This window comes from Ornithorhynchus anatinus, chromosome 3 (genome assembly GCF_004115215.2).
Source record: "Ornithorhynchus anatinus isolate Pmale09 chromosome 3, mOrnAna1.pri.v4, whole genome shotgun sequence".
NCBI lineage: Eukaryota > Metazoa > Chordata > Mammalia > Monotremata > Ornithorhynchidae > Ornithorhynchus > Ornithorhynchus anatinus.
Window position 1 is genome coordinate 74,916,994 of NC_041730.1, and position 24,473 is coordinate 74,941,466.

Here is a 24,473-nt window from a genome sequence, read left to right on the forward strand (position 1 = left end):
CAAGATAACGGATTTCTCCCTTAGGGTCTTTTAGGATGGAAATCTTGGAAACTGAGTAGCCTTATAGCCTGAAGTCATTAACCAGAGAGAACTTATCATATTGGACTTAATGGAGAACTTAATCTATTTAAAAATAATGTCCTGAAGTGGAAGGATATTATTCTCTCCATACTTACAGAAAAAGCAATAATCATCATCTTGAATTTATCCTAATTCCAATCTGTAAGACAATAAGTGTGAAGCTATGAGTAGCCACTAATCTAGAATAATTCCATCATTTGAATTCAATCTGTGAATCCCTTTTTGAAGAGGCAAAACTGCCCCACGGCATATCTGAAGAGGCATAACTGCCCCCACAGCATGATACTTAAAAGCAATACTAGCATTTACAGTCACATTCCATAATAACCGTTTTTCTCCAGTCGACTTATTTTTTTTTTGGTTCCTTCTGTAACTTTCTCAGACCTCAGAAATTAGTGACATTTCTTTGATGTAACCAGAAAATAAATTCTGTAAATGAAGAACAATTAACCTTCGAGAATCAGCTTTTACTTACCACACAGAATTCTCTCAAGCAAATTTCAAAAATAAACAAGTCTTTCCCAGGTGATGCTCCACTGGATTCTGGAAAGCCGTTCAATGGAACACTCATTCTACGGCAAATTCACCACAGAGTCAATCTTATACGATTCTACGGTAAAGCCAAGTTTCATTTTACTAGAAACAGAACCACGTTACAAACCCAAAAATACAAATGACATGCTTGCTCTGGTTCAGGCACTTTCAAGATCATAGTTTATTTACTGTAGATAAAAAGCTAGTATACAGATTAAGGATCCCTTAAATTTCATCTCTACAGTTATACACCACCTAGTATTTTTGCTCTGAATGTTAACCAAAAAAATTTCTAAACACCTGGAAGCCCCACTATTAATATGCACTATGATGATAAAAAAATTTTGATGTTCAATTTGTTCAATGTGTAATATTTACATTGTGAAACCAATGGTGATATGACAAGCAGTGGTAAATAAGTGATAATAGACTTAAAAAAGCCAAAGTTTATATTTTTACCATGTGCTAATTAGCATATTGTATAAAAAAATTTAAAACATAGCAGAGCTTTGTGTTACAGAAATCTTATCATCTGAGCTGTAGTCATTACTTGCTAAAAATTTACATGCAACACCTGCTAGGATAGACATTTGATTTTTTTCTTTCCTGAAAGTGTTAAGTAGAATAAATGACATTTAGGAGAGACAAAACGGTTAACTTATGGACAAACGAAATTTAAAAAACTGTACTCAAGATCTGTACTGGTCACAAGCCTCTTCCATTCAGAAACAGATATAAACAGGTGATAGAATGAAGTCTCTTTCCTACAGCAGGCATCCACCGAGGAGATGCATAGGCAGAAAGCACTGTAAGCGGTACAGTTCAGTAGGCATTGAGCTCAAGTACACACACACACAGACATACACCCCCTACACACACACATACACACACACACCCCTTTGTAAGAGGTTTCTCTTCCCCCAGTGGCAAAAAGCAAGAAGGGAACATCAGGTGTACCGCAAACTGAATAATGCTAAATACTAAGGTGGAGGAAGATGTTAATATACAATTCAAACTATATACACAACACACCAGAATGTATCCCATCCCAAATCTGCTTTGTGTGAAACAGGTGGACCTTTTGACAAGAGCCTAATGATTTAGTCGTTAAAATCAGGACAAATGTAAGCAGACAATAGATTCACAAGGGAAGAACACTCCAAGGGACCTTTCATACTATTTATTCAGCGGTTTCGATTTGAAAATCATTTTGCTACATACACATCTCAACTGAAATCTATGTATAAAATATCCTAAGAGATGCGGATATTTAACTTTGGTGAGTTAAAGGCCTTTTTGTGACTTTTGTCTGAATTGTACTTACTGCAGAGTGCTAGAGGCACATGCACATGGGGAGGAACTCAAAATGAGGTAATCCAGAAAGAGGTGCATGCGGCATTAGAGGTACTTGGAGAGTCAAAACATTCCAGGAACCAAGAAAGGAAACATAGGTACAATAATCGACACAAGGAGCTGGAATTCAATATGAAATGAAATGCCAATATGGCAGTAAGTTGAAGAAAAACAGGAAGGTCTCTTGTACCAGCAGAATCCTGCATACAGACGCAAAGAAAGGGCAAAACCACCCAATCATTTCCACGAAATGAGCCAATTTATGAAATGAGAAGGTACAAAGGACAGAAAACATGAATTTGGGAGAAGAAAACAATTGGTTGACAGAAAGAAACGAGAAGAACACTTCAGTTCGAGAACAGTTACTTGGTGAAGGCAGCCACCACCGCCCACAAGACCTCGTTGGTGTTGGCCTTCATACATTCAACTTCAGGGTCTAAATCCAGAAGCTGTCGCACTCTTTTTGTGGCTAAATCGTACTGCTCATCCAAAAGGGGGGCAAAAGCGTTCTCAAGGACATCCGAAGCATGAGCTAGGTAAATAAGAGCCAGCAAACGCTTGTCCATGCGGTGAGGGTCATTCACCCATTTGTCAAGGACCGCTTCTTGTACTTTCTTGATGAGCCGCTGCTTAATGTTGTTGTTGGTGAGTGGGTGTGTCGTCATGTCAAAGAGAAGGAAGTTCTGTTTCTCTGTTGTCAGTACACCTTTTTCCACCAGGTTTTTAGCTAATCGTTCACGTACGTTTCTTAACTGGTAATGCAATTTTAACGGATTCCACGTCTCCCCTGAATGAAAGATTTCAAAAACAGGTTAGTGAATGATCACAATTGCTACTCTTTACCAGAACGACAAATTTTACATCGTTACCTTTAGCTTGGGGATAGCCAAAACATGACCACCTACCCAAAATTTCACTAGATTTCTGCCCTTTTTCCCTAACAATCAGCTGCTGCTGAAGACTGTGGGGGACTGCGGTGGGGTGTGTGTGCATGCACAAGTATACATATTTGGCGGGGGGAGGAGGGGCGCGCTGACAGCCTCCATGACCACCTTCAAATCTGTTAGGAGTCAATCAATCACAAGAAGATCTATAACCACTCCCATCTCTTACTCCTTCACAACTTCCTTCATCAAGCCAGCCAGAAGTAAGCTCCAGAAAGGCTTACTTAGTACAGTCAATCAATCAATGATAATTTGATAATAATGAGGGTGTTTGTTAAGTTCTTACTATGTGCAAGGCACTGTACTAAGCACTGGGGTTGATACAAGCCAATCGAGTTGGATGCAGTCCCTGTCCTACATGGGACTCTCAGTCTGAATCCCTATTTCACAGATGAAGTAACTGAGGCACAGAAGTGATGTGACTTGCCCAAGGTCACACAGCATAGACATGACGGAGCCACAATAAGAACTCATGACCTTTGACTCCCAGGCCTGTGCTCTATCCACTATGCCATGCTACTTCTCATGCTTCTATTTATTCGACACTTACTGTGTACAGAGCACATAACTGCGAAAATAGCCTGGCAGAGTAATTATTTACCCCTTTCTACTTTAGCTGATCTATGTTAGGAGTAGGGATGAAAAAAACTACACGAGAATGATAGGGGAATCACAAACCATCTTTAAAAACTACTATTCAATGCAAGATGAAATTCTGAACACTCAGAACACTGCATTATGGGTCTTACCTTTAGAAAACATTAACAGATTAGATGAACATCACATATCTCATTCTCCTTTTTTGTTTTCCCACATTGTCTTCTCCTTTTCTGTTTTCCTATCCCCTCTCCTTAACTTTCTCCCAGTCTTTGCCATTCTTTAGAGATGTAAGAACACGAGAGGCAGAAAAATAGGGGGAAAATTTTTTTCTGAGTTTTCTCCCTCTCAAGGAGGTTTTGCCTTTTTCTTTCTACTACCTCCACTGCAAAAATTGGACATTTGGGGAAAACACACATGCACACATACACACACACACATCTATTCAACCAATCGATGGTATTCATTGGGCACTAATAATGATGGCATTTGTTAAGCGCTTAGTATGTGCAAAGCACTGTTTTTAGCGCTGAGGGGGATACAAGGTGATCAGCTGGCCCCCGTGGAGCTCACAGCCTTCATCCCCATTTGACAGATGAGGGAACTGAGGCACAGAGTAGTGAAGTGACTTGCCCAATGTCACACAGCTGTCAAGAGGTGGAGCTAGGATTAAAACCCATGCCCGTTTACTCCCAAACCCAGGTTCTTTCCACTGAGCCACACTGCTTCTCTGGGCAGAGCACTGTACTAAGTGATTGGGAGAGTACAATAAAACAGAATTATCAGACACATTCCCTGCCACAAGCTCATTCATGTCATACTTGCTTTTAGTACTGTGAATAAATGCTTTCCGTGACAAGTTTTCAAATACTGTTTCAGTTCCCTTATTCGGGAACTGACAGACTGAATTTCTTAGACCAGATAATACAAACTTCCTCTTGGTTTTACTGTTGATAATTTCTATTTTCAACTCTCATTTTAAATTTTTCTTCCTCATCAAATGGAAATGACTGAGGAGCTATGGTAAATTACTTTTAGGGACAGGCAATAACTTGCATCAAGCCATCTGTAATAACAACCATCAGAAGTGCTAATACGCCCTAATCCCTGCTGATGAACACAGAGGACGCCCTTTGAGTGTTCTCAGAAGGGTTGGGAGTTTGGACGCTCTGCTCCTTGGTAACTATGTCCCTGTAGGTCCTAAAAGGAGGCAGTGCCATTTTCCTAAATTTTCAGAAATCTTCAGCTAGAATCCCTCACCTCTCTGTCCCAACACACAGCCTATTCAGGATGCTGAGACACTTGGGCTGGAGGTCGATGGAGAAGGAAGAAAAGCAAGGAGGAGGGAGGGTGCGAGTCTTCAAAATGGGCCTGTGGCAGATGGTGAGTTGTGGCTGTGAAGAAAATTTCTATTCACCTGACACGTAGGCCCCACAGATTTTTCCAATCCTGGTTTATAGCTCCTATTGGTAAATCAGTCCTCAAATAAGAGAGATAACCAGTTTTAATCATGACAGAGGAAGGATGCAAATTCTAACATCTGATTTGGTTATCAAGTTTGCTATCTCTTATTATGGTAAGGTAAGATGCAAAAGAGGTGTTTCTATCCATTAAAAATTGTATTTTTATACAAAAAAATGACAACGAATCCTTTATCTTTGACATGTTCTGCTCCTCAAACGATCGTAACTGACGGAGCTAAAACACACGCTCTTCTCTGACAAAACTACACTTGGGCCAGACAGGTCAGCTTCAGTACATCTTTGACCTAAAGAACCCCACTCATTGTCTTAATTGATGGCATTTATGCACACTTCCTTTTGTGAGATAAATACTTAAAATAAAAGCAGCCAATTAATTCTTCACTTCAGTGCTGGTTAAAAAAGATCGGAAACCTAAAACTCTGAACATCGACCTGGCCAGCATAAAAGAAAACTGAGCAAAGGAAGGAAAAAAAGAGACCTAAGTCATTAATGAATTGAACAATGAAAAATTTATTATAACTGTATTAAAATCTACAGCAGAAGAGGCCAAATGATGTTTTCCATTTCCCTGTCAGCCTTCTCCCTTGCCGCGAAACATTCTTTCTAAAGGGGTTGAAATAATCTCAGTGGCTAATCTTTGTTACACGATTACATCTTTTTTATATAAAAATGTCAAATAATTAAAGCAAAAAAAAAAAGATATGGTTGAAATTTTCACTAGCAAAATAGAACTTTAGTCATGTTCCCACAATGAGTATTAATTTTATCCATTTGTGCACAAATACAATTTGAAATTTATACCACTAGGTCCTGAAAACGTATACATGCCGTGGGAACTGTAATTTTACATTCTGTGGTTTTCAAACAATGGAAATTTCAATAGCATTACATTAATTTGCATTCAATTTCCCTGCTTGACTTTAAAAAGGAAGAAGAGAAACGTTATTTGGGGCCAGATTATATATAATATACTGGCTGCTCTTGGAAGAAGATGCAATTACTGAAACGCAAATGCAATATCAATATCTGATGTACAGTCACAACATTAGCATTTGGCTATATTTCAATGATAAACCAAGAGATTTACTCATTTCAATCTGACACTCTGGACTATTTTAAAGCTAATTTTTAAATCACTGGACTCAAAAGGTTACTGGCATTAAACTAATACAATCAACTCTGGAGGAAGTGGGACAATGGGAGTGGGCCTTGGATTACCCCAAATCACAGAAAACATGCAAATTTATATCTGAGAAAAGATTTGCTCAGATTAACTGAAAAAAAAAGAAATAGGGCTGAAGGAAACACTGCATTTTATGAAGAGTGAACACAACTGATAAGTAAACTGACATGGTTGGTTTTAAGATACGCTGCCCAAGGGGTCTGACAGTTTATATAGGGGGACCACTCTACGAGACTCACAAACAAAAGCCTGAAATTGGGTTTCATCTTGTTCTGTATTTCCCATATCCTCTAAAATAGAGGTGCTCTCAAAAAGCGAGCAATGAAAGAGTAAGGAAATAGAAAGTATCTTGATAATTCCATTGAGCAATCCACTTCTAAATAATCAAGTTGTGAATAGAGCAGAACCTGGAGCAGAGGAGCTCAACTGGCATTTCTCCTAGTTGCAAGTTTTGGCAGCCAAAATGGGGGAAGTGGTCCCAACATCTGTTAGCGGGAGGTGGTCGCCACACACAGATTGTTGCCACTGTCTCATTCAAATCACATTCCTGTCACTTTGGCCAGGTTCCAATGTGATGCTCATACAGGGGAGACATCTGCAATTGCCAGGCAGGACTGAGGAACAGAACCCTAAAATCTGAATTGACATAGCATGGGGCTAGTGCTCATGCTGGGGTGTTGCTATATGCTGAAGATTGGGGCCTGGAAGCAACATGGGGAGTCCTCTCATTCCCATCCCTAGGCCTTGAAAAGCAGTATGGTCTCATAGCTAGAGCACGGGCCTGGGAGTTAGAAAAATCTGGCTTTTAATCCCGGTTCCGCCACTTGTCTGCTGTGTGTAACCCCGGGCAAGTCACTTCACTTCTCTGTGCCTCAGTTTCTTCATCTGTAAAATGGGAACTGAGACCAGGAGCCCTTTGTGGACAGGGACTGTGTCCAACCTGATCATCTTATATCTACCCCAGTGCTTAGTACACTGCCTGGCACACGGTAAGTGCTAAAACACCACAATTTATTATTAATAATAAAGAGCCAGCATTTAGCCTTCGTGGAACTAGAATGATGTTCTCTACACTGGCTGTGGCCCAAACTCACAGGCTTCTGAGGAGAACGACCTAGCCTACAAAAGAGCAACATTCTAGGCCCTGCATCTTTAAAGGCTCCCGACAGGCTAGAATGAACAGCAGCAACCCAACGACCTCACGGTTCTTTTCCTTCTTCCTCTGAGCCATAAAGGTGTATGACCAAACGAGTTCCTGCTTCTCAAATCAATCATTCATATTCATTGAGCACTTACTGTGAACATGGCAATGTACGACACTTGGAAGAGTAAAATATAACAGAGTTGGTAGACCCGATCCCTGCTCAAATCACTCCAAACTGCTCTCACAATCTAGTTCGAGGGACTTCTAATCCAGTTCTGCACCAAGCCAAGTAAACACTTAATCTGGCTCTGCCAGGGGACCTCATGACCTCCTTGGCTCTCTCTACTCCTCAGCAACAGAAGCATTCAGCAAGGGGAATCTCAGCTAATTATAGTGAGCATTAGAGAGAGAAGGTGGGCAGGAGGGAGGAGCCTGAAATGACAACTTCTTGTGAAGCAATCGTTTATTATTGAGAAGGATAGTAAACACATTAGCCTCAACATCTTCATGTTCCCACTCCAGAAGCATAAACGATGTGGTAACATCCATTGGAATGAATATTAAAAACAAAAATGTATGGAGACCTGAAATTGGGAAGCCAGACCAACAGAAAAGACTTTAAAGGACACAGTAAAACAAACCCTTGGACATTGTGGCATCTCATCTGAAACTGGGGAGTCAATTACTTGTAATAGGATTCAATACTGTGTACAGAGCACTGAACTGACCCTAGGAAATCCCTACCCAGGTGGGGTAGATCAGTTCAGTACAATGAAATAAGGAAAGGAGAATCTCTGGGGAGAAGCTTCTTAAGCATCAAAAGTCAAGGAGGCAGGTGATGTGAAGATCAATAATAATGGCACATGGGACAAGCTTTGCGGGTGCACAATGTGATAGGATCGGAGGGGTCCTGCGATGGCCTTGTCAGTCTTCCATATTTATCGAGTGCTTACCATGTGCAGAGCACTGTACTAAGCGCTTTCCAGTCACACAGGCACCCACAGGTGAATTTCACCACTGGTCTCACCTTCCTCACTCACAGCACTACGATTTCACAATTAATTCATGTATTAATACTTCTGGTATTTGCTAAGCACTTACTATGTACCAACCACTGTACTAAGCACTACGTTAGATGCAAGATCATCAGGTCAGACACAGTTCCTGTCCCATGTGGGGGGAAGGAGGGAGAGCAGGGATTCAGTGTAAGGGACCTAAATGGCAGCAGTGCAGCCCTCCCTCAGCCAAATGGACAGCTGAGCAGAATCGCTGGGAACCCCATGCTACCCAGGTTCTAGGTCCTAACTTGCCCTTTGTCTGCAGGGCTAGGAGAGACTCAAACTGTGGCAGAATGAGGCCTCTATGAATTTTAGAGGGTTGAGAGGCTTTGGCCGTAAAGGGACCTGGGATGGTCTTGGGGGGTGAAGGGGCGCACCATTAGGAAATTCCCACTGGCTCTAAACTTCTGTCTTTCAAGTTGTTTTCATGTTTCCACTGTTTTCCCCACCCTAGATGTCTGCTGTCAAACCCCACTCTGTCTTGTTCTCTGACTGGGGTCTAATTTGCTCATTCCTTTTTGCCCAGCACTTAGTAGAGTCCTTGATAAACACTAATCTGCTTCTTTTAATGGAACTTGTTAAGCACTTACTGTCAAACACTGTTCAAAGCACTGGGGCAGGAGCAAGTTAATGAGTTTGGACACAATCCCTGTCTCACATGGGGCTTACAATCTAAGTATGTGGGAGATCAGGTATTCCCATTTTACAGTTAAGGAAACTGAGGCCAGAGAAGTTAAATGACTTGCCCAAGGTCACACAGCAACCAGTTGGCAGAGTGACAATTTGAACCCAGGTCCTTGTGACTCCCAGGCCTGTGCTCTCTCCAATAGGCCACATTGCTTCTCTTCTTCTACTACTACTAATCTTCCATACATTCCTGACTCCATGAGAATGAATCAAACTTACAAAACTCATTTTTTTCCAGTGATATATAGTCAGAGGAGTCATGGGGGTTGGATCATTTCATATGAAGTGGGGCTGCAGGGGAAGCAGGATCTTGCTTCCCCTGCAGGATCTGACACCATTAGAATGAAAATCCATTAGAATGATGCGAACTGGGGACCCCCTTCACAAGCACTGACTTCATGGGGGCAAAGGGGATAATCTGAGCGATGACAGTCTCCATGGGTTTGACGACAGCCCCCATTAGTTTCTCCCCCATAGAGTTTTGGGTAGGAGAGATTAGCTGTCGTAGCTATGGAATGCAAGTGTGGGAGGATTTGGGAGGAAGAGCCAAAGGAAGCTCTCTCGCCAAGTCCTTAGAGTCAGAACGGGAGCAGAGGTGGAGCTAAGATGGCAGCACCACCTTGGGTCCCACGCCAGCTATCATCACAGATGTGGCCATGGATCTGGCTGCAGGGCACCACGGTGACGCTACTCTTATGCAGCTCTGTGGGGAGACCACGTCAAGGTAGTTCCAAAGCATCTACCCCGATCCATCCCCAGTGGATCCGTCAGGCTGCCCGGAACAATCACGCAGACTGGGCAGTCTCTCCTTCTTGGACTTCAAGTTGGGAGGAGCTTTGCAGTTTATTAATCGGGGTTGCTCGCTGACACCACGGCTGCTGCCACTGGAGAAATAACCTGGCTCCACTGCCATGTCCCTGGCACTAGGGTGGCTTTTCTTCAGGTAATCGTGCTGCCAGAGACGAGTAAGCAGGGGTGGGGCAGGAGGATGGCTCTTCCTCATAATGCTTCAGGAAAGGGACTGATGGAGCTGCTTGGGCAAGGCCTCTGGGACCAGAATGGTCTTGAAAAAGTGGCAGTAGAAGAGAAGCAGCAGCGATGACTACCTTTTCCTTTCTTTCCCTCCTCCTTTCTCTCCCCCTTTGCCTTCTTAAGATCCCCTCCAAGTCTCCTTCTCTTCCTTCCCCATTCCCCTCACACTCAAAACTGGTCCCCAGGACCTTCAGACATTTTACCTTTGATAGCTTGAGAAAACAAGGAAAATATTTCCCTATGGCCCTTTTTTTATATGCTAGAACAAGGCCATTTACAAAATAAATGGTTGAAATGGTCTGGTCCACGGGAGCTGACATGCCCAGCTTCGGGTCAAATTAAGGGAAAGGGGGATGGGTGGATTGTGAAAACAGAGGTGGGAGGGGCCACGTAGGCACCCATCCTAGGATTGTGCAGAAAACCACAAGTTTGTGAGTTGTGACATGGCCAGCGGTTTGCTGACACCTTGTGATCAAACTTCTCAACTGCAGGAACTTAAACTTCTGTACATTTTAAGGTTCTCAAACATCAGCTTCATATCTGAAGTCTTAAGCACCTTAAGCACCAGATACTAGCGATAGCACGACCGACCCAATCACATAATGGGATGAGACCCACCGGTTTAAAGAGAAAGAACAGGCTCCGACTATGATTCTGATCATAATTTTTTGGTACTCGCTCCTTGTGATGTTTTTAAATTATTTCATTGATCTTCACCTAGCATAAGAAGTTTCAAGTGAAGACAAAAGGTCTCCTTCATGCTAAGACCTCTAAGGGTATTTTGGACACATGAAGCGTTTTTCTGAAGAGAAATCTGACACTATCAAAACCAAACATTCAGTAGCAAATTTAACAAGCCTGAGTGCATAAAAGCATTCAATAATACTGGTGACTGGTTTTATTTGGTAACTTTCTTCTACTGAGCTCAATGCAATCCCACTCTATCAACTTTCCCTAACCCCAGGGAGGGTAAGTATTGCTGTAGATTTGGTCTTATCCCATCCCAGGCTCTTCAGAGCCAAGCAACAACCCTTCAAAGCAAGCTTACTCTAATAGCCCTTCTCATTCTGTTTGCAGCAAAAATTCATAAACTCATGACACAGCTCTGAAAACCTTATGAAGAAAGTGTAAGAAAGCAGAATTACCAGTGCACTCCGGCTTTCCCCAACATCTCACTATATTCCCATAAAGGCCCGGTGTGTCCTTAAGGACAAGTCCAGTGCAAGAACACTGTGTACCATGCTGGGCTTGGAAGAATGGGGACATAGGGGTATTGCTTCAAGGATTTAAGATCACCATCACTATTAAGTGCAATGACTGAGCTCCTATGGACTGTGAATCTCTACTCACTCTTCTCTGCCATGTTTGACCAAACCATGTTGGTCAAAGCCAACAGGGGAGAAAGATGGATAAAGAGCTGATTCGATTTCAGAGTGAATCCCTCCATTACGCTGAATGATTTCAACTTGACCGTACTCCCGGATGTTGAACAAATCATATACAAAGTGTGTCTACCAACTCTGTAGTAGTGCTATCTCCCAAGTTCTTTGTACAGTCTTCTACACACAGTAAACGCTCAATAAACACATCTGATTGAGATGACATGTGGCCAGTTCCTTTCCCAACAGAGAAAAGATTCCTAAACATAAATAAGTTACTTGCCCAAATTCCACTCAAGTTTCAAAACGTCATATCTATTCATTCCATCACACTGTTTTCAGGTGAGAAAATTTTCCTCAAGAATGTGACGACTACTCCGCATTCAAAGGCAACATGTGTGGTGGCAATTTAAACCTTTCTCTGTCTCGGTCCCAGCCAAGGACTGGTTGGTATTAGTATTTACAATATTCCTAGCTGGTTATGGCACATATTTTAGCAACTAACCAAACAGATAGGAGTCGAATGGCCAAGAATGGAAAGACCATTCATACTTGCTAAATCACTAAAACACAGCTCCAATACCCTCTCCTATGACAGAAACGGGTATTGGTTTAATTTACCAATATCTGCAGTGTTTAATAGAACATCCAAGGAAACCTAGTTCTAAAACTTAAATAAGGTCTCCAGAAACAAATTATGGATTTGGCCGCATTGCAGTTGAGGATGACTGAAAAAAATTATTCACTTTGAAAACCTCCAAATAGTTTAGGGAAGAAAAAAAAACCCCACATAAAACCAAAAGTATGCAAAGCGACTTCAAGTCTGTTAGAATGCTTTTCAAAGACTAGAAACAGATATTTGGAAAACATTACACAATGAAGTAAAAACACATTTCCTCAGCTCACTGTCATTTCACCTGATACTAAGATATTCATTTTCAGATCTCAAATATAACAAGGATGCAGTCTGGCCATTTCTTCAGCTGAAAGTCTTTATGAATCCTTCTTACATTAAATGAAGCCCTTGTAAATGTGGTGAATAAATAAGTCTGGGATACTGCAGAAGGCCATGGAAAGCACAGAGTAGGAACGGGAATACAAATAATCCTTTATGTCTCTAAGTTACGACCAGCTGTTGTCTCAACACAATCAGTTCTTGGGAAATCCCCTACTCAGTCTACTCTGCCACTTTTGACCTTCCCATGCTGGTCAAAGCTAAAAGGGGAGGGAGATGGAGCTGATTAGCAGATTCCATAATAGATACCTCCATTATAGTGAATAACTTCAACTTGACCATACTTCTGGTTGTTGAACAAGTCAGACCAAAAGAAAAAATAAATACTTCTCAAGTTAGTTAATGTTTTGAAAATATTCCTTTTTTTATAAACAGACATCCCATTTATGAATAGCTTTGTTTTAAAAGGTAAAAAAGATGCATGAAGAAGCTGATTTATAATAGAAAACATTTTACTGGGAATAGACTGGGATTATTTTCTTAAAGCTCTCATCCCTCTAGGTCTTAGAATTTTTTCCATTATCTTTGAAAGGTTCCACCACATTGTCATTAAGTTAGTTTGCCTTTTGCTAGCGATACTGAAAATAGTGGCACCAGCCACAGACAACAGGCATTGCGCATGTGTGTGCTTGCGTGTGTGTGTGTGTGTGTGTGTGTGTATCTCTATCTGAAGTGACTACTGGGTCACTCATCCATTTTTCTGGGCACACACGAACTCCCAGTAGCCCCAATCAAGGGTCGTTTCCAACTCACAGGACACCGATACTTTTTATCTGCTTGAAAAGTTCAATGACCTCCCAGTCTGCTAGGCAACACCACTTCTTCCTAATTCTTATTTTATTATGCCTCAAATATGTATTAGCAACCAAAACTAATGTTCATGTGCAAAAGCAAATTCTCATGAAATCCTAACAAAAAGGTTAATGGAAAGTTCAGTGGGATTTATTAAATTTCTCTTTACGCCTATGACCTACAGGCTCTATGTCCTTGAGTATTTGTTAATTTGCAGAGTTCACTTTATCCTCTTTCATTAAGTCAAAGTTAATTTTCAAAAACTAATTAAAGTGTTGTTTTCTTAAAAACTGACTGCACAAATTTCAGTTTCTATATTCCCAGCTTACCACTAAGCAGTTCAATCCAGTTCTGGACTGTTTCTGGAGGCTGAGTCTCCTTAACATGCTTTAAGGCTTCATCCAAGAGAACATCACCAGTTGGAGCATCTGATTTACAGATCACCTGAAATAAAAATAACAAAGCATCAAGTGAACCAGCAGGATTTTCATTAAATTAGACCACTAAATTGGTATCAGGGAGGGAGGCGAAAACGGTAGTCGGCAAGAAGTAGGACCCTCTACTCTGCTGCCCAGGGGAGCCAGGAACAGCAGCCAGAAATAGAAAGAAAAGAACAATGAACAACTCATTTAAAGCAGCACAACTGCAGGAGAAAAGGAGACAAGAGCTTTGGATTCCCTGAACAACTCTAACTTCTAACCTTCCTCTCTCACCAATCACACTCTTCCATGCTACACCAGTAAAAGTGGATATGGGGGAAAGGGTGAAAGTTCTTTTATACAAGAGAAATGGTAGTACTGAGCACCCACTTGGACCAAGGCACTGCTATACTAAGCACCTGGAAAGTCCAAAATAAAGAAATGACCGGGTTCTTGCCAACAATAAGCTTTCAAAGGGAAGGACCTGCAGAGGCAAGCAGCAGCCTCCTATCCTAGGAAACTACAGGTGAAGCCAGAAAACCGAGACATCACTGTGGAGGCCAAGGTGGAGGGGCAACTCATCTCCGGGAAAGCTGAGCTGCAGAAGATCCCTAATAATGCAGAGTCAGAAGGACCTGTGTTCGAATCCCAGCTCTGCCACTTGTCTGCTGTGTGCCCTTGGGCAAGTCACTTTACTTTCCTGGGCCTCAGTTACCTTATTTGTAAAATGGGGTCAATACTGTGAGCCCCATTGGGGACAGGGACTGTGTCCAACCTCGTAAGTTTGTATCTATCCAAATGCTTAGTACAGTGACTGGCATATAGTAAGCACTTAACAAATACCATAAAAAAGCTATGAAGCCGCTACATTGGAAGAGATAGATTATCATCTTACAGGTATCAACAGCCATACATTCCCTCCTTTAAAAGAAAAAGACTAGACATAATCACTGGACTTAAGCACCACCCCAAAAAGGAATTCAAATACAGTACCCTGAAATACTAGTCCTCTTTTTTTTTTAAATTTCAAGGTGCTGGGTGTATACTCGGGGAATCGGTTCTTAGGATAAATTAAATAACTAGTTTCTACATCTAATAATTTTTGAATAAAGATGAGTGCATATTCAATGGCTACTTCTAAATATTTTAGATAATATGAACAAAAATGATCGAGATTATTGATTAAATAATCTTCTCCAAAGAGCCACGACAATCTTCTGAAGTATTTAAAATTAAAAGAAGTCACAGAAAGAGAGACTTCAAGAAGATTTGCCTTTTTAAGGCAGAAGTAAATATCCTAAATATTTTCTACAACCTTTACATTTTATGCAGGGGCAAGGCCACCATAAAAATTCCCTTTTTCTCTCTCTCCGGGCAGATTGTACATTAAAGACCCAGAAGTCCTTACTAAAAACCTGTTCAATTACCATCAGGCATAGGATGAAAAGCCACCATAACTTTTCATATAATCTGGTCATCCAATAATTTATAAAACGAGAAGTGGTATGCTTGGACAATTACGATGTCCCCTTTCAAATTGTCATGTACAGCACATTTTGGCTATATACTTTTAGATGGCAGTTTATACCCACTTCCCTTTTCATGAAGTTCCTGAAAGAAGAAAACATCCTTTTTCACTGGAATAATATTAGAATTCTATCAATCAATCAATGCAGACTGCAGTGCAGAGCGTTCTATAGGGTAGATCAGTGTACTAAGTGCATGGGAGAGTACAAAACAGACTTAGCAGATATGTTCCTCTGCTCACAATGAGCTTACAGCCTAGAGGGGGTGACAGGCATTAATATAAATAACTTATACCATTTAAAGATAGGCTTATAAGTGCAAATAAGTGGTCTTCGGAAGGCCAAATGACCTTCTATTAGCATATTTTGAACATCATCCGGAGGACTAATTCTCTGGATAAAACACTAAAGTTAGGAAAAGTCCAGAAATATGTCAAAGAGGTAGGCCCGCAGCTAGATGGACAGAAACCACAACAACGATAACTGAAGAACCATTAGCAAGGTTGGGGATTAGGTTAGGGATTATGACAGAAGATAAAACATTCTTGAGAAAATATCATCCAATAGAGTCACTATGAATCGGAACAACTCAACAGCACTTGACAGTACATAAGTGCTGGGGGGTTGAGGTGAATATCAAATGCCCTAAGGTCACAGATCCAAGTGCATAGACGATGTAGAAGGGAGAGGGAGCTGGGGAAAAGAGGGTTTAACTAGGGAAGGCCTCTTGGAGATGTGACCTGAATAATGCTTTGAAGGTGGGGAGAGTGGTGGTCTGGCGTACATGGAAGCGGAAGGAGTTCCACACTAGGGGGAGGTTGCGGGAAAGGGACTGGCAGAGAGATAGACGAGATAAGGGCATAGTAGGTAAGCTGGCTCTAAAGGAGTTAAGGGTGCAACATGGGCTACAGTAAGAGACCGGTGAGGTGAGGTAGGACGGGGCAAGCTGACAGTGCTTTAAAGCCCATGGTATTCTTCACATTGTATCAGTATGAAGGCTACTGTGACAAATAGAAAGTGATTAGTTCTATTTACTCTTGAACTGAAATATCTCTGCCCAATCCACATCACTATTTATACTTTGTTAGTTTAGTTCCAAAATTCCAAATTTGGGAAAGGTGTGTGTTTAAGGCCAGAGTGGTTCCTTAAGAAGAATGACTTCATAAAAAGTTAGCAGAATCAGACTTTACGGAAGACCAACTTCTAAGAGATTATAACTACTCACTAATAGGTTTACATAATAAGGTGGTTAAGATTCTAGAAATATTTACATAAGACAATGCCATCTGAAACAGTATTTTCTGTTTCTGCACACAAGTACCAAAAAGAATGATCAGCAAGGACAGCCTCCTCTGAAGATGAAATGTCAGCATATTTTTTAAAATGTGATAAAGCAAAAGGGGAAAAAAAAATCACTTGAAAAGAAAATATAGTACCAGACTAATATATCAGTCTGCTAGATCATTATGATGACAGAATTTCTTTTTCCCCATGAAATGTCCTGGTATGCAGTAAAACTGGTTTTTCCCTTAATGTATTATATTAAATGTTTTAAACTATTGAATTGTAAGCAGGAAATAAGGAACACATGTGGCAGGCACCATCACAGAACTAAAAAAAATAAATAAATACAAACCCCAAAACTATTCAATGCTTACTACTTGGGTATCTAAAACTAATGGTTGGATTTGTGAGAGATAAAGAGAGGCAGTAATTCAATACCAATAAAATATAGTAAAACATTGAGTCATTTAGTGCCCTCACAAAATTTATTTTAAAAAACACTCAGATATTTTCTTGTCCAGCTCAGAAAATGAGTCACATTACTGCCCACTTCATTCGGACAGTATGACAGTATTCAGCCTGAAGAACATCATTACACAGTTTGGCTCAGAGGGTTTAGTTAAATCAGTAGAATCTCATTAACCCCCACTGAAAAACTGAATTTGCTATCATTCATCCTATGGCATAATATCTTACTCTTTAAAACTGTGAGGGTGGATTAATTCTACCAGGTCAGAGTGCAAACTCCCCAGAGGTCTTGTCCTTGAAGCAGGAGTGAGCCAATTATATACCAGCTCCAAGAGCAATAAAAGGGAAGAGGTGCCAAGGCCTGTTTTCCAGACTGCTTATCTGTGCCCAATGGGGAAAAACCAGCTTCACGTACTTAAGAAAGACAATCAACCTTTAGAGCTTAAGTTGACACTCATCTGCTTGTTACATAGAATTCAGCTCTGGGGGTGAACTTGACAGCTGAAGGCCTGTGCTACTTTGGCAGGATACAAGTTTCTGACCTCTGGCAGATTTCTGAATAGGACTTAAAGGCCCCAACCTAAAGCTGCAAGATTGAGGGGGAGCGAACACAAAAGTTTGTTTTTTGATGGGCTGGGTTTTGGTTTTTTTTTTGGTGGGGGCGGAGGACGCAATGCGAGAAACCCAAAGACACCCCCCGCACCCCCGAGATTGTAAGCTCGCTGTGGGCAGGGAATGTGTCTGTCATACTGTTGTATTATACTCTCCCAACTACTTCGTACAGTGCTCTGCACACAGTCAGTGCTCAATAAATACGACTAACTGAACGACTGACGAAATCCAAATGGTTATATCAATAATTTAAGACAGATGCAGTTCTGCCATAAATACACTTTTTTTTTACTTTGTGTTTTCGCTAGATCGCTGTTGAGGAATATGCAAACCCATCTGGACACAGAGCACCACGGCATCAAACTCGGGCGATACTACAACTACAGTTTTTCCAAGAATGTAGAGAAACTGGGTGATTCTGCATAACCTTAACTCTCGGGTCTAATCACGGCTCTGCCATTTGCTTGCTGTGTGACCTTGGGCAAGTCACTTAACTACTCTGTGCCATTTCCTCAACTGTAAAATGGGGATTCAAAACTTTTTTATGGTATTTGTGTAGCACTTACTAGGTGTCAACCACTGTTCTAAGCGCTGGGGTAAATATAAGGAAATCATATTGGATATAGTCCTTGTCCCACATAAGACTCACAGTTTATGTCAGAGGGAAGAGGACTTAATCTCCATTTTACAGACTAGGTAATGAGGCACAGCAGTTAAGTAACTTGCCTATGGTCACAGAGCTGATAAATGGCAGACCTGGGATTAGAACCTATGTCTTCTGACTTCCAGGCCTATGCTCTTTCCACTTGGCCATGCTGCTTCTCAACCTGTTCTCCCTCCTACGTACACTGTGAGCCCTTTGTGGGGCCTGATTAACTTGTATTTACCCCAGTGCTTACAACAATGCTTGACACACAGTAAGCACTTAAACACTATTAAAAAAACCTCATCTCATTCAGTCCACACATCCAACCTGTTATGAAATCCTGTACTTCACAACATCTCTAGAATCCGCCCTTTCCTGTCTATCTAAACTGCCAGTATGCAGATCAAACACTTATGCTACCCCACCTTAACTATTACACCAGAAGGCTGACCTCCCCATATCCTTATCTCTCCCCTCTCCAATCCATACATCATTCTGCTTCCCAGTTCATTTTTCTGAAAAGCCATTCAGCCCATATTTCTCCACTCCTCCAAAACCTCCAATGGTTATCCATCTACCTCTTCATCACACAGAAACTCTTTACTATGAGCTTTAAGGTTCTCAGTTTTCTCCTTCCTACCTAACCATGGCTAACTCCTACTATATCCCAACCTGAACATACTACTCCTAGTGCCAACCTACTCTCTGTAACTCCATCTTGACTATCCCACTGCCAACCCCTTACCCACATCCTCCCTCTAGCCTGGAACTCACTCCCCTTTCACAAGCAAGAGCCCACCACTCTTTCCACCTTCAAACCCTTCCTAAAACCACAGCTCGTCAAAGAGGTCTTTCCAGATTAAGCTTTAAATTTCTCCAATTCACCTTACCCTCTGTGCTGACTATGAAGTTGACTGTGCAACTGTGGAATTTGGTAAACTCTTACTATGAGCCAAGCACTGTACTTAGCACTGTGTTAGATACAAGATTATCAGGTCCCACATGGAGCTCACAGTCTAAGCAGAGAGAGAACAAGCTGTTGAAACCCCACTTTGCAGATGAGGGAACTGAGGCGCCAAAAAGTTACATGACTTTTGACCTTCGACCCGTTCATTCCCTTCCTCAAAATAAAAATAGGTACTCTTTGCCCTCCTACCATCTCATACTAAAAAGTCAGTTGCTCCGATGACTGGGGGAAAAGTCTTTACTTAAAGAATTCAGTGTTAGTGCTTAAATAACTATTTGAATATGAATATGCATGTATATTAATTTTCAAATGAGAGATTTGAGAAAACTACAAGATTACAATTAAAAAAAACAAAACTGGGGTACTTGAACTAATTAATACCTGGCAGAACAGTAGTTACATATCCTGACTTTTCCAACCAAATGAAATCTGCTCACATACACTTAGCTGCCTCATAAGCATGTTTTCACTACAAATTTTGTCTGAAATACTGTTAGGGAATTAGAAAACATTTATCCGAAAACACAAGTTTGTCTGGTTACAATATACAGCTCCAATGGGAAAGACAACTTGTGCATGGGTGCAGGGTCAGTATGCGAAATTCCTTTAATGTGGGATTTTGTAAGTAGAAAGCCTCAAGGTATAAGGAGAACTGTGTGTACACATTTCAGTGGATCTCAAAATTTCCCGAAAGAGCTTTTATTCAATTCTAAGCAAATGTGATTTCCTTATTTTGATGGTTCTTTGCAAAAACTGAATTTTCCACCTCACTGCTGGATTACCGAGGGAATACTGCAAACTTAGGGATGGAAAAAATGAAGATATGCTTTAAGATTGAACTAACAGAATGCATATTTTTTGTCTTTACTACAGCATTTCATTTCAGCTTGCAATCACATAGGCCAAAGTCTATTATTTAAAGAAAAATCTTCACAATGATATAACATTCTTACTAATTTTAAATCTGCCAGCTTCAGTCTTATTAGTGAATTATAAAGTGAAAAATTAGAGCTGCAGTTTTAAAATACATAAGTGATAAAATGAAATCCTTACAAGTTGAAGAACACCTTAATGAGCCGTGAGCTCTGTATTTTAAAATAGAAATAAAAGGCTTCAGTAGAGAAGCAATAATCCTTTTACTTTTTTATGGTACTCATTGAGTGCTTACTATGGGCCAGGTACTGTACTAAACAATGGCGTAGATACAAGCTACTCATGTTGGAAACAGTTCATGTTCCACATGGGGATCACAGTCTTAATCCCCATTTTACAGAAAAGGTAACTGAGGCAGAGAGAAAGAAGGTAAATGATTAACTTGCCCTAGGTCACATAGGAGACAAGTGGCAGAGCTGGGATTGGTACCAAGCCCGTGCTCTATCCACTAGATCATACCACTTCCCTGCTACACTAAATTCTACAGTAAAGTAAATTTTGAGGCCTAAGAAGATCACTTCAGATGCAGACTATGCCAGGTCAGCTATGAACTACTTTTACTACTACTGAGCCTTTGCTCAGAAAACAGTAATAGAATGTTTCCTAAAGAAGTATAAAAAACTGAACTATAAATTAAAATGTGCAGATTTTTGTACCATTACATTTTACATGGCACGTTATGATTTCTGGGATTTTTATTAGAAAGTGGGAAATGAGAGAATAAAAAATGGGATGATGAAAATCTCATGATAACTAGAATAAGCTTAGAGTTACATTACTAAATAATCAAATTCCTCCCCCTAACTCTCCATACCCCAGGCAATTACTGACTTTATTACTTCAATTCAGTCAGAAAAGGATATTTGAAGCACTTGAAGAATTATTTTGAAAAGAATCTAGAATACATTAAGACTTGTAAGTCAAGTTGGCTAGTTTTGGCCTAGATTGAATATATATTTGAGTACGTAACAGGAAGTTCAAGGTTACAGAAAATGATGCCTAACCAAAAAAGTAAACCTTGAGGGCATTCTTGAACTACTCACAGAAGCAAGTTCAAATAGTCTGCAGAATTAATAATAAACTTGGTAGAATGCTAGCTTACCTGTCCCTGTTCAAAAGTTTATGCTGTAGCAGACATACTATATTGTCAAAATGACTGCATTAAATAGCAAAAAGGTTGAAATAAGAGTTTTACCCATTAACAGAGGATCCACATTTGTTAATCAGGTCTAACAATCAGAGATTATTTTATAAATTAAATCCAGAACCATATCGATCTTGAAAATGAAATATCAGCACACTCCTTCATCCTTATAATAAGGGATAGAGCAGAAGAAAAAAGTAAAGGGAATCACCGTCATCTATTACCATAGAGTTAAAACCAGAAAATCCTAGGTGGGGAGTGACTGTAGCAAGGGAAGGGGCAAGAATGTGTGAGAAGTGCAGAGACAAACTGGAAAAACACAGAAATCCAGATGGGGACATGTCTTTTTAGGACTGGAGCAAAGGCCCCTTCATTCAGTTTAATGCTTTTTTTTTAAAACTCTTGGAATCATATTAAAGTACAATAATTCTTATCTATGTAGCTGAGCCTAGTGGGCTACATGGATAATTTTACAGATATCTTCTGAAATATCTTTCATAAAGGCGGTAATACCCATTTGAAAATATACATGCAAAATTTCATTTTGTTCCGACAATAAAAATTTTAGAAAGTATGTTTAAAGCCTTTTAGGGGAAAATAAATCTATAATTGGCATTAGGCAGATCATCTTTCCTAGGCCCATGTTCAAAGTTGCATGATTCTTTGAAGCAAATGCTCTTAAAATGTCTGACTGAGGTAAAGCAGTAAAATCTTTGACATCTGGCAGAATCTTATCAACGAAAAAGCCCTAGTAAACAAAGGTTACTATTACACTCCTAAACTCTAAAAGTGTTAGCATACGAGAATGAAAGTCCAGTCAGGGATCACCTACCTGGAAGGGATAAAAATCTCTTGACTCCAGTCAGCAAGGACAGAAACAATCTGGAGAACAATTATCCAATGTCTTAACCTAGTGGATGCTCACAGTAGGAGGACTGGCATTTATGATATTACCCTTGAAGGGAAGGTCCTCTCCCAGTAGGCAGGGAGTTCATAATGTTTATGGTTGGAAGGAGGCTAGTAATGCCCCTGGGGGGTTGGTCTTTCCTACCAGGGCTGTCTTGGACTGTGCAGAGTAGGCTGTTTTCAAACAATCTTTCCTCTGATATCTCCTCCCTCCACTGATGTCTTTGCTCCAGACTAACAGGACTCTGAAGGGACTTTATTCCTAATAATGCAGCAAAATATCAAAACTTTAACTGTATACACCCTTATATAACCCCACATACCTAAATATGTGCAAGTTCACGTGGTTAAAAAAAAGTCTAGAAATTTGGAGAACCAAATTAAAAATCAGCTAAGCCAAAGTTATATATAAGGTGGTGGTGTCCTCCACTTATCCATTACACTCATTTCTGCTAGAATCCAAGTCGGACAAAATACGACGACAGAATTAAGGAACGGGTCTTCCGGCAACACACTCGGTCTGGATACAGCAAGACAGAGTATTAGACAGAGGGTAAGCACGGTGACTTCAGCTTCGGCTTCCTTTAGGGCACGAACACATTTCATACAACAGCGTTTCTTCAAAAGTAAGATGAAGGTATAGACCCTCCCAGATGACTCCACCCACTGATCAGGTATGTAACCTCAGCCCTCTTTAAACTTTCCCATTTCTTCTCACCACAAACATTTTCCTTGTTTACAAGGTCCCATATGCTCGATCCAGAAAGGCACATACTTCTCCTCTCCAACACCTTTCTTTCCTTGTCACCCAATTCCTTTCCTTTTTCTCCTCAATGGGCCTGCCACAGGTGTCAGAGGCAAGGCAGGGAAAAAAGTCTGGGAAGGGATAGCCTCCAACTCCCTCTCTCATCCTGGTCCCCGTAACTATGGCAGTCCGCTGGGGTTGGGAAGGCTGCCATCAGGGAAAGCCCCAGCCAGACCATGTAAAGAAAAAACAAAGACACGCAGTGGAAGAAAAGGGGGACTAGGAGGAGGACTCCCCAGGCTTCCCTCCCCACTTTATTAATAGTTTATTAATACAACCACATTCAGCTCCTTTCCTGGCTATGGCCTCTTCCCTTTTCTTCTCCAAGACCTTCACAGCAGTGGACCTGAGCACAGCGGAGGAAGTTGGCAGTGGTTTCCTCCCAGGTTTCCTGCCCCAGTCTCCTTGACTGTGACAATCCCAGAGGAGTGGTGACTGTAGCGAGGGAAGGGGACAGCTCGGCTGTTTGCAAGTGGCTTAATAAAGAAGACAAAAAGGCTACATTGGAGCAATGGGTGAAAAGAGAATAAGTTTAAATAGGAAACTTCACCCAGTCCCACCCATTAGCCCAGTTTTTGTTTAAGAAGGGCAGGAAAGGTTTGAATTTGTCTCGGCTTTTCAGATCATTTAGGCTTCTCTCTCATGCTGAAAGCAAGGTCAATGGTTCTTTCTGCCTTCTCTTTCTCCAGTTAGTGCCCACCATATCCCTGATATGCTCTCTTGATTTGTCCCACCTCTCAGCCCCACAGCACTTATGGATAATTTATTTAATGTCAGTCTCCCCCTCTAAACAGTAAGCTAGTTGTGGGCAGGGAATGTTTACTGTTATATTCATTCATTCATTCATTCAATGAATTGAGTGCTTACTGTGTGCAGAGCACCGTACTAAGTGCTTGGAAAGAACAATTGCACTCTCCCAAGCTTAGGACAGTTCTCTGCACACAGTAAGCATTCAATAAATACGAATGAATGCCTTAGCTGGGGAAAGGGAGAGGTGGTTGTTGTCTTATGCTGCCGAGTTGCATCCGAGCCATAGTTACGTCATAGACACACCTCTCCCAGAACACCCCACTCTCCATCTGCAATCGTTCTGGTAGCGTATCCACAGTTTTCTTGATAGAAATCCGAAAGTGGTTCACCACTGCCTCCTTCCGCACAGTAAACGAGTCTCTGCCCTCGACTCTCTCCCATGCAGCTGCTGCCCAGCACAGGTGAGTTTTGACTTGTAGCAGATTGCCTTCCACTCACTAGCTAGGAATGGAATGATTATGCCTCTGCTTTACTCTCCCTCCCGTAGTTGTGACTGGTAGAGTACTGGAAACTCCCCAGGTATGACCCTGAAATGGGAAAGCGAAAGGAGGAGGGGAAAGAAAGGAGAACCTGGGCAAGTCAAGTTTCATAACATCTCTAATATGGGTGTATTTGATAGCCTACAATCTGAGTTATATTACTTCTCCATTCATTAAATAATATTTATTGA

General features: G+C 41.0%; 1 protein-coding gene across 1 annotated transcript in view; it reads right to left on the reverse strand.

The window, feature by feature from the left end:
• Positions 1–767: 767 nt before the first annotated feature.
• GOLPH3 (golgi phosphoprotein 3) overlaps positions 768–24,473 on the reverse strand; it is a 49,133-nt gene continuing 25,427 nt past the window's right edge. The window contains exons 3-4 of the mRNA XM_029060085.2: positions 13,613–13,727; positions 768–2,755 (exon numbers count right to left, since the gene is read on the reverse strand). Of these exons, the coding sequence (XP_028915918.1) occupies positions 2,331–2,755; positions 13,613–13,727 (540 nt within the window). The 3' untranslated portion in view covers positions 768–2,330. The remainder of the gene's footprint in view (positions 2,756–13,612; positions 13,728–24,473) is intronic.